At 51.6% G+C, this 15392-nt stretch overlaps 1 protein-coding gene across 1 annotated transcript; it reads left to right on the forward strand.

Moving 5' to 3' along the window:
- Positions 1-331: 331 nt before the first annotated feature.
- Positions 332-15055, forward strand: ercc5 (excision repair cross-complementation group 5; the record flags this gene model as incomplete). Its single annotated transcript, XM_080526332.1, has 18 exons — positions 332-419; positions 705-880; positions 1482-1597; positions 1690-1791; positions 2039-2105; positions 2230-2349; positions 2516-2723; positions 3090-4067; positions 4397-4515; positions 4875-4994; positions 5583-5796; positions 10645-10789; positions 11120-11341; positions 12813-12915; positions 13333-13543; positions 13739-13867; positions 14432-14468; positions 14947-15055. The coding sequence occupies 18 exons, from the start codon at positions 332-334 to the stop codon at positions 15053-15055; spliced, it is 3264 nt and encodes a 1087-aa protein (XP_080382458.1).
- Positions 15056-15392: the final 337 nt, after the last annotated feature.

Genomic DNA, 15392 nt, shown 5'->3' on the forward strand with positions numbered 1-15392 from the left:
TGTAACAATCAAATAAACCCTGTCAAATGCGGAACCATTACACATACGACAGTGTTCCGCTATATTTGTACGAAAGAAAATATTGTTACACTTGCACAAGATAATGTGGAAAAAGTAAAGCTTTTTAGCAGAGGCATTCTTTAGTGCATGTTTCACTAATGATCACTCTTTTATTCTGCTCTCTTTGACAGGTGAGTTTGCTAGTTTAATACATCAACTTTACGACTCTCTGGGTTACAAGTCATAGACAATAGACCGCCTTGATTTCTCGAGGAGTTGGGTTATTGTGGGTCATTTGATTTCACATTTTGTAGTTTTCGCTTGAGGCGCCATGGGAGTGCACGGGCTGTGGAAGCTCCTCGAGAGCACGGGGAAGCCCATCAACCCTGAGACGCTGGAGGGGAAGATCTTGGCAGTCGGTATCCTTACAACACAAAGCCCCCCCCCCCCCCTCTCTCTCTCTCTCTCTCTCTCTCTCTCTCTCTCTCTCTCTCTCTCTCTCTCTCTCTCTCTCTCTCTCTCTCTCTCTCTCTCTCTCTCTCTCTCTCTCTCTCACTTCTGTGTGTGTGTGTGTGTGTGTGTGTGTGTGTGTGTGTGTCAGACAGAGTGTGTGAGAGTGCACACGGGTGTGTAATGGAAGTTTATGATGGTGCCCAGGCAGTGTGTATGTACAGTAGGCTACATCTTTGACTTGCGCCATCCAGACATCAGTATATGGCTGAACCAGGCAGTGAAAGGGGTCAGGGACCGGGATGGGAACAGTGTCCAGAACGCCCACCTCCTCACTCTCTTCCACCGACTCTGCAAGCTGCTCTTCTTCCGCATCAGACCCGTGTTCGTGTTCGACGGCGAGGCACCTCAGCTGAAGAGGCAGACACTTGTAAGTCTCCGACGGCTCGGGAGTCCACACTGTGTGAGCACTTCATGAATTGAGACAGGGAATGAACAACACGACATAACTGATTGAACACCAGGAAGTTCACTGGGCCGCCCTGGCTGTGGTTCTGGTGTGAATGACATGGCTGTGGTTCTGGTGTGAATGACATGTCTGTGGTTCTGGTGTGAATGACATGGCTGTGGTTCTGGTGTGTGAATGACATGGCTGTGGTTCTGGTGTGAATGACATGGCTGTGGTTCTGGTGTGAATGACATGGCTGTGGTTCTGGTGTGAATGACCAGCCTGTGGTTCTGGTGTGAATGACATGGCTGTGGTTCTGGTGTGAATGACATGGCTGTGGTTCTGGTGTGAATGACATGGCTGTGGTTCTGGTGTGAATGACATGGCTGTGGTTCTGGTGTGAATGACATGGCTGTGGTTCTGGTGTGAATGACATGGCTGTGGTTCTGGTGTGAATGACATGGCTGTGGTTCTGGTGTGAATGGTCATGCTGTGGTTCTGGTGTGAATGGTCATGCTGTGGTTCTGGTGTGACTGACCTGGTTTGGTTCTTACCCGGCTGTGGTGTGTCTCTGCTCCCTCAGGCCATTAGGAGGCAGAGGAAGGAGGACAAGAGCCGTGAGTCCAAACAGACCAATGAGAAACTCCTCAAGACCTTTCTGACGAGACAGGCCATCAAGGCTGCCCTGGGGGAGCGCAGGTGAGGAGAGGAAGAGAGGAGAGGGGGGGGGGGGAGGAAAATGTGATGTGAAAGGATTGAGAAGTGTTGTTGTTGTCTTATGTGACCCATAGCCAGGATCCTCTGCCCAGCATCTCCAGTGTGAGGAGAGGTGAGGTGGATGACATGTACGCTCTGCCAGCTCCGCCAGCCCCCGAGGAGAGAGAGAGGGACAGGTGAGGTGAGGTGGGGGGATGGGGGATGGGGTCCGCTCTGGACTCATGGGAGAATCGCACAGTATTTTAGTTGTTTTTTAAATTAGGATTGATTTTTCAAATGTATACTATACATTTCCAGTTAATTCCCCAACAGTAAGAAACAATTGGAGATGGAGGAAGTTCTTGTAACCGACGGTAATGTGATACGGAGATATTGATGATGTCACGGCCCCTGTGTGTCCCACCCCTCCCCTTTCCCCTACAGTTCAGAGGAGGAGGAGAAGTGGGAGGCGAAGTGGGAGGAGATGGCCGACACCCATCACAAGGATCAGGTGAGATACGCTGGACACTCTGGTGGAACGGGGGAACAACGTATCTTGTGAAAGGGTTGTTGTTGTTTTCTCTCTGTGTGATATGCTGAGTGATATGGACGGTAGAGCTCCCTCTGTCCTCCAGGGGGAGCTGTATGACACAGAGGAGTTTGCCAATCTGCCGCCTGAGGTCAAACATCAGATGCTGAAAGACATGAAGGAGTTCAGCAAGAGACACCGCACCATGTACCAAAAACCTCCTGAGGTACTGAATGCACACACACACACACACACACACACACACACACACACACGCACACACACAATACATAGGGGAGACAGACAGAGAGGGAGAACTGAGAGAAAGCTAAGGGGTGGTCCCACACTCCCAGCAGCTCCCAACATGATGCCCCTCTCTCTCCCAATCCCAGCAATCAGGGGACTTCTCCCAGTACCAGCTGGCAGGTCTGCTGCAGAGAAACACGCTGAACCAGCGTCTGAAAGGGGTGGAGGACGAGATGAGCCAGCGCAACGCCGGGGGGGTGGAGCTGCTCTTAGGCGAGGGCCAGGGGGAGGGGCACAGCGTGGAGACGCGCCGTCTGGTCTCGGAGGACACCGCCCACTACATCCTCATCAAAGGTGGCGTCAGTGGAATGAGCTATGCTATTGTGTTCAGGGCTCGACCTTACGCCATTTTACTTGTCCGGAGCACTCACGATCATCTAGTCTAGTCTGGCGCCTGCGCCATCTGTTGTTCTTCCTGCACACAGGTAAAAATATCTGGGATCTAGCAGCGTCGTCGTGCTCGCGCAAACAAACCCAGCGAAAGTTTTACTTGCTCCGGACAAGTAAAACAGCGTTAATGTCGAGCCCTGAGTGTTATTGTATGTATGTATGTATTTTCCTCTCTTATATGACGTTAAAAATATGCTAAAAATGTATTTGTATATCCCATAGAATGTAATGAGTGATAATGAGTGTGTGTTATGTGAATATGCTCCCCAGCCCCTAAGAAGAAGAGTGAGAAGGTTCCAGAGAGCCAGCCTGCCGCCCTGCCCTGGTCCGGGGGTCCCCTCTCAGGGAGGAAGAGGACTGGGGGGGCAGGGAGACCTGAGCCCCTGTGGCGCCCCATCTCAGAGGAGAGCTCGGAGGACGAGGCGGAGGGGGGCCCCTCCTCACCGCCCAAACGCCCCAAACCCTCCCTCTCCCCCCAGGGTGAGACTGCTGCTGCCGCGCCCCCCTCCCCCCGCACGCTCAAGGCCATCCAGGCTGCCATGGCTGACAGCAGCGAGGAGGAGGAGGGGGGAGGAGGAGTGAGGGGCAGGTGTGAGGGAGGGGGCAGCCATGAGAAGGGGGGTGGCGGTGTGTCCCCTCGTACTCTTCTGGCCATCCAGCAAGCTCTGGACGAAGACGCACCCCGACCCCGGAGCCTGATTGGCAGCCCTCCCGCTAAGCCCCACCCTCCTGCCCCGCGTCCAGCAAGCCGGTTGGTCATCAGCAGTTCAGAGGAGGAGGCGGAGGGCGGGGACACGTCCTTAAATGGGACCCTGACCAATGAGGAGCGCCCTGGGAGGGGAGAAGGCATAGCGGAGCGTCTCATTGGCCCGGTGGACCCTGCGGTCGTCAGTAGCTCAGAGGAGATGGAGGAGGTTCTAGGTGTCAGGAACAAAGCCTTCCGCTCTGCAGCACTGGAGCAGGGGGAGGGGGGGGCCGACAGAGGGGGACTGACCCCACAGATGGACAGACGGGAACTGTCCGAAAGAGAGGCTCCGAAAGAGAAGGAGGGAGGGATGAAAGAGAGACCCACTGAGACAGAGGGGTGGACGGACAGGGTCCGTCCGAAGGGAGAGAATGAGAGGGAGGACCGTCGAAAGACAGAGCCTTCCCCGAAGGAGGAGAGGAATGGACAGAACACGGGTACAAGAGAGGAGAGGAGTGGCGAGATTGTGAAGATTGAGGACAGTGAGGCGAGCGACTCAGAAGGTAATGCCTAACAAACCGTAATGGGGTGTGTAAAGTGTGCCTGTAAGTTATCTTCGCATGCTAATCTTCCACAGTGCGCACGTTTGTGTGATGTCATGCTGATGTCGTGAAGACTTGTTGTTTATTAGAGAGCTTCGTTGAGGTGTCCGAGGGGGAGGAGCTGAAGGAGGAGGAGGAGGAGGAGCTGAAGGAGGAGGAGGAGGAGGAGGAGGAGGAGGAGGAGGAGGGGGAGGGGGAGGAGGAGGCTGGTGACTCACTCCAAGAAGTGGGGGAGAAGGAGGAAGAGCGCCCTGCTGAGGCTCTCAACAGCAGACATGTCCCCTTGGAAGAGAAGGAGGAGAAGGAAGAGAGGGATGAGGAGGAGAAGGATGATGTGGAGGTGGAGGCCCAGCCTCCCCCTGCGCCGGGTCCTGCCCCAGTCACCAACGAGTGGGAGAACATCGATGTGGTAAGCCAGATAGATACACGAGTGTGGTCATTTATAGAAGTATGAAGAGGGTTAGGTCCGCGAAGTACCACTTCACAGCACTGCAGCTCGACAATCGACACTGCCGGACAGGAAACAACAAACCGAACAGGAAACCTACGCTAGTAGCTTGGGATATTTCTTTTCACAATGTATTTATTCATGTGCAACATACTCGGAAGTAGGACTAAGATGGTGGACATGAATTGTAGTGCCAGATGGCCCACTGTAGGCGTCAGAGGTGTTTTTTGTACATTTGTGTTTCCTTTATGGAGAGAGGAAAGTGGATGTTTTTGTTTGGGATGGTGTGGAGTTGGTGCAGTACCTGTGTTGTCCTGCAGGAGGAGCTGGTGGCGCTGGAGAGCTCCTTAGAGGCGCAGCAGAGCAGTCTGAAGGAGCAGAAGCAGCAGCAGGAGCGGGTCGCTGCCACTGTCACTGGACAGATGTGCATAGAGAGCCAGGTGTGACGCCTCAGCTAATACACTCACACACACAGACACACACATACACACACAGTCACAATCCCTACTCAACAACTGTTGTGCACCTTTATGCCTGTAGGCGTCAAACAATGTGTGTGTGTGTGTGTGTGTGTGTGTGTGTGTGTGCCAGAGCAGGTGGTGGAGGAGAGGCTGGGGTGTAAATCTAGCAGCTGACCACCCAGTCAAGCTCAGACCTGACGAGAGACAATGTCTCTCGTCAAACTTTATGACCTCTGGGATGTTCCCTCTCTCTTCTTCCTCATTAATCTTTCGCCTGCCAGCTGCCACTCGTATATCCATTATTACCCCCCCCCCCCCATGGCGATAATAAGCTGCTGAAAGAGAGTGTTTAAAAAGGTTAAAAAGTTATTTGTATTATTTCTGTGTTTGTGTGTGTGTGTATGTGTGTATGTGTGTGTGTGTGTGTGAGTGTGTGTGTGGGTGTGTGTGTGTGTGGGGGTATGTGTGTGGGTGTGTGTGTGTGGGTGGGTGTGTGGGTGTGTGGGTGGGTGTGTGTGTGTGGGTGTGTGTGTGTGTGTGTGTGTTTGCCTGTGCGTGGTGCCTCAGGAGCTGTTGCGGTTGTTTGGCGTGCCCTACCTGGTGGCTCCTATGGAGGCGGAGGCCCAGTGTGCGGCGCTGGACCGGCTGGACCAGACCCACGGGACCATCACGGACGACAGCGACGTCTGGCTGTTCGGGGGACGCCACGTCTACAAGAACTTCTTCAGCCAGAACAAATACGTAGAGCACTACCAGTACCTGGACCTGCAGAACCAACTGGGTCAGTACACAGCGGCGTGTCGTGAGCTTAGAATGATAAGGTTCTATCTCCGTTTTTGTCAAAATTGAGTTTTTTACATAATCTGATCCATTAGGTGTTTATTAATGCCTGTGTGGTGTTATTTTTTTGGTAGTAATTCATAAAATACAAAGGTTCCATCTCACAAAACATAATGGAATGTAAAAACTTTGACGCTCAATATCTCTGAACTACCCTAAACGGAGATAGAACCTTATAATTCTAAGCTCACGGTGTGTGTGTGTGTGTGTGTGTGTGTGTGTGTGTGTGTGTGTGTGAGTGAATGAATGAATGAATGAATGAATGAATGAATGGTCTTTATTGTCATTGCTATAGTACAGGTACCAAACAACGAAATTTGGGAGGGGTGGCTCCCCTGGTGCTAGGAAAGAAAAAAAAAAGAAAAAAAAAAAGAAGGGAACGGAGCTGGTTTACATAAATAAAGGCTATGTACACTATCCACTATACTATACTGTACAGATAAGACGACTAGGGTTGTCATATTGCACATAGTGTTATTGCACATTCATTTAAAGTGTCGCAGTTTGCAGGCTTGAAATGTACACATTTGTGCCTCAGCACTACACCTGATTTGTTCAATCCAGCAGCTGCCATCAATACGTCCAGACTGTCCAGGGCCCAGAACCTAGGTCTTTGCTGTGTTCAGGGCCTGGATGGCCCTGGGGTAGAAGCTGAGCTTCAGTCTGTTTGTCCTTGCGGCCTTGGTCCTGTACCGCCTTTTCGAGGGCAGCCGGGCAAAGTGTTCGTACCCAGGGTGGGTTGGGTCTCTGGAGATCTTGGAGGCCTTCCTGAGACAGCGTGTGTTGTACAGCTCTTCCAGAGAGGGGAGGGGGGCGCCGGTGATCTTCTGGGCTGTTCTCACGACTCTCTGTAGCGCATTTCTCTCCGCGGTTGTGCAGCTGGAGAACCAGTTGCAGATGCCGTAGGTGAGGATGCTCTCCACTACGCCGCGGTAGAAGGCCACCAGTATCTCCTGCTTGTTGTGTTCCTTCCTGAGGACTCTCAGGAAGTAGAGCCGCTGTTGTGCCTTCTTGATGGTGGCTGCTGTGTTGTTCTTCCAGGACAGGTCATCCTGTATGTGCACCCCCAGGAATCGGAGGGTTGAGACTCTCTCCACGCTCTCTCCGTCGATGAGCAGGGGCTGGATCTCAGATTTTTTCCTCCTGAAGTCCACGATGATTTCCTGGGTCTTTGACTTGTTCAGCAGCAGGTTGTTAACCTTGCACAGCTTGCTCAGCTGCTCTACCTCATCCCTGTACGCCGCCTCGTCCCCCCCCGAGATGCAGCCCACCACGGTGGTGTCGTCTGCAAACTTTACGATGGAGTTGCTGGGGTGGGTCGTAGGTGTAGAGGTTGTAGAGGATGGGGCTTAGCACGCAGCCCTGGGGGGACCCAGTGCTGAGTCTGAGGGCTGTGGAGGTGTGGGAGCCCACCCGCACCCTCTGGGGGCGGTCGGACAGGAAGTCCTTGATCCATGCACATATAGAGTGCAGTGTTTCCTCCAGGAATTTTTACAATGGTGGCGGGTAGCGCTGACCGCGTGCACGCGCATGAAACGCGCACGCGCGCTCAAAACAACGACGTAATTTCAGCCAAAACTCGAGGATGGCCCAAAAAAATAAAATGTTTTCCTGTACTTCTCCCGTGTGTCTCTTATTGTCTGTGTCTGCATGTTTTTCCAGCATGTAATTCCGTTGTCAATAAAAAAATCGTCTCCCACGACTCTTTCCGGACACGTTGGAATTTTTACCGTAACCCCCGGAGAACCAAAGTTATTAAGCCGCAAAGGGTGCCTCATTTACCGCTGCTGGAGGAAAGTACCGCTTACCGCTGACAGCGGGGAGAGGAAATATTTCTACCCGGGAATTCGCTCCTTGCTGTGTCCACGGTGATAGGAGTGGAGGATCGACTCCATTCAAAAACGTTTCGATTCCATGGCTTGTCCTCTTTCCGGACACATTAGAATTTTTACCGTAACCCCCGGAGAACCAAAGTTATTAAGCCGCAAAGGGTGCCTCATTTACCGCTGCTGGAGGAAAGTACCGCTTACCGCTGACAGCGGGGAGAGGAAATATTTCTACCCGGGAATTCGCTCCTTGCTGTGTCCACGGTGATAGGAGTGGAGGATCGTAGTTTGTAGACTAGACGCAGCCTAGATGTATTCGACCAATCACAAAACAGTTTTGCAAGCGCGTCGCTTCGCGCTTGTGGGTGTGTCTAGCGCTGTGAAGGTCTGAAAAGCGGCCTAAATCTTTTTTTTTTTTTGGGGTTGAGAAATCTGAATGGTGGCGGAGGAAATTCCATCGTGGCGGCCCGCCACGATGAAATGCATGTAGAGGAAACACTGAGAGTGTGATAGTCCCAGGTCTAGTAGTTTGGTCACTAGCCTGTCTGGAAGGATGGTGTTGAAGGCAGAGCTGAAGTCCACAAAGAGCAGTCTCGCGTAGCTGTTTCCCCTCTCCAGGTGGGATAGAGTGGAGTGGAGAGTCGTCGCGATGGCGTCCTCTGTGGACCTGTGGGCTCTGTAGGCGAACTGGTATGGATCCAGGTTGGGCGGGAGGCGTGTGAGTATGTGGGCCCGGACTAGTTTCTCGAAGCACTTCATGATGATTGGTGTGAGTGCCACCGGGCGGTAGTCGTTTAGGCAGCTCACCGTGCTTTTCTTCGGGACTGGGATGATAGTTGAGGTTTTCAGGCAGGGTGGGATGGTGGCCTGGGACAGGGACTGGTTGAAGATGTTGGTGAACCCGGCCAGCTGGTCGGCGCAGTCCCTCAGCACCCGTCCCAGGACGCCATCCGGCCCAGAGGCTTTCCTGGGGTCCACTGCCTTCAGCACGCATCTCACTTCATGCTCTGTGAGGGTGAGGCTGCTGAGAGCTGGAGAGAGTGGTGTTTGTGTTGTGGTTACCTCCGTTCGCCCCTCGTCGAACCGGGCGTAGAAGGAGTTCAGCTTTTCCGCCAGCAGGGGGTCGTCCTCTGCGGCTGTGAGCCTGTTGGCTCTGAAGTTTGTCATGTGCTGAACCCCCTGCCACATCCGCCTGGAGTCGTTGCTCAGGAAGCATTCCTCAATCTTCTCTCTGTGGTCTGCCTTGGCCTCTCGGATGCCGCGCTTTAGGTTAGCCCTGGTGGTGCTGTACAGCAATGTGCCCTTCCCTGCGAAGAAGGCGTTGTCCCTCTCATTGATCAGTTTTTGGACCTTCCCAGTCATCCATGGCTTCGTGTTGGGGTAGACCCGGACCCGTTTGTCCACGGTGACTGAGTTGGTGCAGTTCACTATGTGGTTCAGAACTGACGACGTGAACTGTTCCAGGTCCTCATGCTCATATTCCTGCCATGAGGTGTCATTTAGGCAGATCTGCAGTGGAGCGGACCCTTCTGGCCAGGTTCTGACAGTCTTAGTGGTGATGGGAGCACTTTTCCTCATGGTAGTGTAGGCTGGGATCAGGAGGATTGACACATGGTCAGACATGCCTAGATGAGCTAGCGGTCTAGCCTTGTAAGCACGCTTGATGTTGGTGTATACCTTATCCAGTGTTTTTTCTCCTCTTGTTGCACATTTAACATGCTGATAGAACTTGGGTAGTACTACCTTCAGGTCGGCATGATTAAAATCTCCGGCGATAATGTGGACTGCCTGTGGGTCCGTGCTCTGTTCACCACTGATGACGTCATATAGCCGCGCCAATGCTAAGCTACCATCTGCATTTGGTGCAAAGTAAACGCTTGTAATATACACTGCGTTGAACTCCCTCGGGAGGTAAGTGGGTCGGCATTTAACAGTCAAGTATTCCAGGTTTGGGGAGCAGTGGCTACTTACAGTTTTCGTGTTTAAGCACCAGCTGTCTTTCGTAGATATAATGAGCCCACCTCCGCGGGTCTTTCCACTAAGCAAAGTCCAGTCTGCCCGGTGAAGGGTTCTCCCTTCCAGGCTTACCGCGGAGTCCAGGATAGTGTCATTTAGCCAGGTTTCAGTGAGAATAATCACACAGCTATCTCCCACGATGTTATTTGTGACGACCTGTAGTCTCAATTCGTCCATCTTGTTAGCCAGGGACCTGACGTTGGAAAGGAAAATACTCGGCAAAGCAGGCTTATCCGGGCTTCTTCTCAGCCTGGCTAGCAGGCCCCCCCTTCTTCCTCGGTGTTGCTTACGGTCTCGCCTCCGACGTTTGCGCTTGAGTGCTGGGAGAGCGTAGTATTGGTCACCCGGCGACCGAGCGATGTCGAATGGGATCCTTTGTTGTTTCAAGTGTGTGTGTGTGTGTGTGTGTGTGTGTGTGGTGAGGAGCCAGCAGTCATTCCCTTGCTCCTCCAATTACGATTCAACCCAAAGTGTGTTATTATTATTGGAAATAATTAGTTGTGGGGGGGGGTGTCTGTTTCACTGGGAGTGAAAAATTAGGCGTTAAAAGTTTTGTGGGATAAGCTATAATCCTAATCTCAGGTCACTCAGACATGTCAACACTAGAACAGCCGCCTCAGTCCATGATGACGGACAGACAGTCGACAGCTGTCGAAGACCGCTGTTGAATTCGAGGCTTTATAACGGTTCACTTCTGGGCTGGAGCCACTGGGTGCTATTCCAGATTCTTGCCAGAAGAGGACGCTGGTGTGAGTGCAGGCATTCATTCCTTCCGAGGTGTCAAGCATTGATTAGAACACTAGGATTAGTTGAAACACGTGGGTCCCTGATTCGCTGGAACAACATGTTGCCTGCCACCTTGACCTCCCTCTCCCCTCTCCTCTCTCCCCTCCACACACCACCACCACCCCTCCACCTCTCCACCCCTCTACCCCTCCACCATCCAGGGCTGGACAGGACCAAGCTGATCAACCTGGCCTATCTCCTGGGGAGTGACTACACCGAGGGGGTCCCAGGGGTGGGCTACGTCACAGGCATGGAGATCCTCAACGAGTTCCCTGGGCCGGGCATGGAACCCCTCACACAGTTCAGGTGTGTGTGTGTGTGTGCGTGTATTCTTGGACTCTCAGAGCACCACTGGGACATGGGAACTGGCATCCCTTTCTCTGCAATAAGACAAGACCATTTGGAAAACATGAAAAATAGGAAACATGTTTGCCATTTCTACAGATTTAGCAAGACACAGATATGTTATACTTCAAAATGTTAAGCTTTTAACTTTAACACGCTCAGTCTCAAGGGATAGTGTTTATACTTCTTGGCTTACATACCCGATATGAGTTTCGGGGGCAAGCACACATCACAACTTCCACAGAAACTGGACCTCTCTAGTTGTTGTTGTTGTTGTGGTCTCTGCTCCAGTGAGTGGTGGGCCGAGGCCCAGCAGAACAAGCGCCTGGTGTCGGACCCCCGGGACTCCAAGGTGAAGAAGAAGCTGAAAGCCCTCCAGCTGCACACCGGCTTCCCCAACCCCGGGGTGGCCCAGGCCTACCTCCAGCCCACCGTCGACCAATCAGACGGCTCCTTCTCCTGGGGATTCCCACACCTCGACCTCATCAAGGAATATCCTCTCACTGCCTGTGTGTGTGTGTGTGTGTGTGTGTGTTGAGGCTGCAACTAACGATTATTTCGATAATCGATTAATCTACCGATTATTTTCCGGCTAATCGATTACATCGATTACCAAAAAAAACGGGAAAAAGATTTGAAAAAAAAGTTTTTTTTTTTTTTTTAAATGGTTTATTTTGCAAATGTTATTTTATGTTTTCTAAATCAGCCAGGCCTATACATATACATGTGCAACATGAATAAGTATTAATAAAAAATAAAAAATAATATAAATAAAAAAGGCTTTGCTACATCAAATAGGTTTAACCATAGGCCATGGACTATGGCGGTAGATTGTTTCAATAAAGTAGTTGAACTCTAGCTCAATACATGCATTGTTTTAGGTAATAACTTTGCTTAATGTAAAGGTCAGTAACCCAAAGTGCAATATAGGCTACAGACAAGACACTAATGTTTTTATATAACAGATATGCTCCAAAACAATGCAATGTGTCCTCTCACTCCATACAATAGGCTAGGCTACAGTCAGTGTCTCACTCTAACTCACGGGTAGCTTGGTAGGCTACCACTAGCTAGCCTTTAGCTTATCACCTCTGCTCTACCACTGACGTTAGCCAGCTAGCTAAATACACTTGTCATGCAATATTGAATTCATGAATGCGAGCAAACACTCACTGGCTATCGCATTACATTACAGTCATTTAGCTGACGCTTCGCCAGAACTCACACTAACGCATTTGCATGGAGAGCAGGAGACCATGGAAGGGCTGAGCCCAGCAGGACTTATATAATAAAACAATAGGAAGTTAGCTGTAACCCTCCTCTATAGAAACATAGTTAGTGTAACCCTCCTCTATAGAAACATAGTTAGTGTAACCCTCCTCTATAGAAACATAGTTAGTGTAACCCTCCTCTATAGAAACATAGTTAGTGCTCTGGTTCTCAGCACAGCTACGCAGACTACAGCTGGACGAGCAGCGTAGTGACAGTCAGCTAGCGGCAGCAGCGAGCTAACCCTGCTAGCTAACTCACTAGCATGTCCTGACAGCAGACAGCAGACAGCTTCACTCTCAAGGCTTTTGAGTAGCATGATTTAAATGTAGCCGCTGCGCCGGTGTAGGTACCGGATTTTCCCACTTTTCCGGTTCCGGTCATAGGTTCTGTCCTTTCCGGCCATAGGTAGCGCTATGATTCGCGATGCCTACACCGGCCGCAAGACAGTGTGGCGTGCGTCAACAGGAAGTAGGTTTGTTATGGGAAAAAAAAAAGTTTAAAAAAAAAAAAGTAAAAAAAAAAAGTAAAAAAAAAAAAACGACGAATCGATAATGGCATTCGTCGCCAACGAATTTCGTTATCGATTATTATCGGTTTAATCGATTCGTTGTTGCAGCCCTAGTGTGTGTGTGTGTGCGTGTGCGTGTGCGTGTGCGTGTACGTGTGCGTGTGTGTGTGTGTGTGTGTGTTATGTTCATATGAGTATGACTAGTTCCTTAACCATCCCAACGTTCTGTCTGAACCGTTTTGGCTGGAACAGCAGGAAGACAGAGGAAACTCTACAACCTGTCATCAAACAGCTTAATACACATCAGGTAAGGCAAGGAGAGGTCTGTCTGTCTGTCTGTCTGTCTCTGAGGGTACAGTGAATGTGGCCTATCCTAATACATAACTGATCTCCTGGCCCCTCCTTGTCTCCCCTGCCTGGCCCCTCCCTCCCTCCCCTGCCTGGCCCCTCCCTCCCCTGCCTGGCCCCTCCCTCTCTCCCCTGCCTGGCACCTCCCCTGCCTGACCCCTCCCTCCCTCCCCTGCCTGGCCCCTCCCTCTCTCCCCTGCCTGGCCCCTCCCTCCCTCCCCTGCCTGTCCCTTCCCTGCCTGGCCCCTCCCTCTCTCCCCTGCCTGGCCCCTCCCTCCCCTGTCTGACCCCTCCCTCCCTTCCCTGCCTGGCCCCTCCCTCTCTCCCCTGCCTGGCCCCTCCCTCCCTCCCCTGCCTGGCCCCTCCTACCTCTCAGACTCAGCTGCGCATCGACTCGTTCTTCCGGCTGGAGCAGCAGGAGAGGCAGGCCATCCGCAGCCAGCGTCTACGCAGGGCTGTCACCTGCATGAAGAGGAAAGAGGGGGGGGAGGGAGGGAGAGAGGGGGATGAGGAGGAGGACGAGGAAGAGGAGAAGATTCGCTCCCCATCCAAGGCTAAGAAAGGGAAGGCAACAGGGTCGAAGCAGAGTAAGGGAGGAGTGGAGGAGGAGGAGGAGGAGGAGGAGGAGAAGAAGAAGGGGTCTGGGGATGTGGGGGGGTGTGGAGGGGGGTTTCTGGGGTCAGAGGTCAGCGATTTTCCTCAGGGGTTGTTAGAGAGTGTGGGAGGGGCCAGCCAGGAGAGGAAGTCTTTGCGTCCGCCTGATACGGCCGCCCCCTTATCAGCCCAGCCTAAGCCCGACCCCCCAAAGGCTGGGCTGAGTAACCGCGGCAACAGCAGCAGCAGCAGTTCTGGGGATGACAGCGAGGGTGACAGCGGGGTTCCTATGGTAACTGCCCGCTCGGTGTTCGAGAGTAAACCGAGGGGACGCGGGAGGGGGGCAGGGAGAGGAAGAGGAAGAGGAAGAGGGGGGGGTAAGGGGAAGGCGACACAGTGACAACTTCCCTTGGATATGCACTGAGCATTGTGAAACATCTGCTAAACTATGTTTTAAAGCAATGTGAATTATGCGTGAATTCTGTCATTGTCCAAGATCGTGTCATGTACTGTATTTATACCTTTGGGATGAATTTTGGAATAATTAAAATGTCTTTGTTATAGAAGCTGATGAATTATGTCATTGTCCAAGATGGTGTTATGTACTGTATTATATCTTTTGGATAATATCTGAAATAATGAAAATATCTTTGTTATAAGCTCACTGTCCCAAACCAATCATTTGTTTTACACAGTCACTGTTTCTGAGCCTCTCCAATGACATTGGCGTCTACCCCATAACAGATTTACTGCACTTTACACACCACACATCCAGACTAGACCGAGAGTCACTCTTCCATAGACGACATTGATAACTCCATTGTACAGTAGGTCTAAAATAGTCCTCATCATGTTTGCTGTGTTGTTTATGGTTTAACCAGAATGTGGCAGGCTGGGGCTGCTTCACATGGTCCGCACGTCTGTGTCCACCGGCAGTATTTCAGTCCCTTCAAGGCTCTTTCCTGTCAATACCATACCATGTCCCCGTCTAACCCCACAAAGTCTATCCTAACTCCCCGCTACCTCACTTCTCTCTCAATCTCTTATCTCATGTTTTTTGGTTTTGTTTCTCTCTCGACTGTTTCCTTTTTTCTCTTTTCTTTTTCCCTACTCTCTCTCTCTATCTCTCTCTCTCTCGCTCTCTCTCTCTGGCTGACCCTTCTGCGCCGTAGCAGCTGCTACTATCTATTAGTAGCCCTGCTAGAGAAGTAAGACAAGGGCCAGGGAGAGGGTGGGGGTACACCAGCCAGCCAACCTTCACCTTGTCCACTGATCCTACCAAGACTTGGGTCTCTCTGAGGAGCGGACATTGTTGCAAGGACCTCCAAGGGACCAGCAAGGGGGCACATACCCAGTGTCCCTGCTACCTGCTACCTCTTCCCCCCACCCCCTCTAGGACAGGACACGACCACCCTGACAACACACGCACACCTATGGAGACTGACCTGCTCAAGTCTCTGGAGAAAACAGAGACTGATACAGAGGCTAACACAGAGGGTAAGTAGTTATACGCTTCAGACAGACAGGCACACACACACACACATACATACACGGGGAGAGTCTAGATTACATGGGGATTGTCCATACACGCATGACGCATAAGGCAACATACATGTTGCTGTTGCTGTACATGTGTTACAGTTGATAATGTAGTTGTCTGTATGTTGTGAAATGTTACGCTGATGTGTGGGAGGGGGGGGGATTATATAGGGTCTGTACATTTATGATTGAGTAAAAGCTGCCCACTGCCCGTCATCTGGGTGCTAAGTGATTGACATGTTAATAGACTTGTTTATGTGCATTGTAGCCAAGCAGAAACACACACACACACACAGAAATGCC

The sequence above is a fragment of the Nansenia antarctica genome, assembly GCF_963989245.1.
Source record: "Nansenia antarctica genome assembly, chromosome: 1".
Taxonomy (NCBI): domain Eukaryota; kingdom Metazoa; phylum Chordata; class Actinopteri; order Argentiniformes; family Microstomatidae; genus Nansenia; species Nansenia antarctica.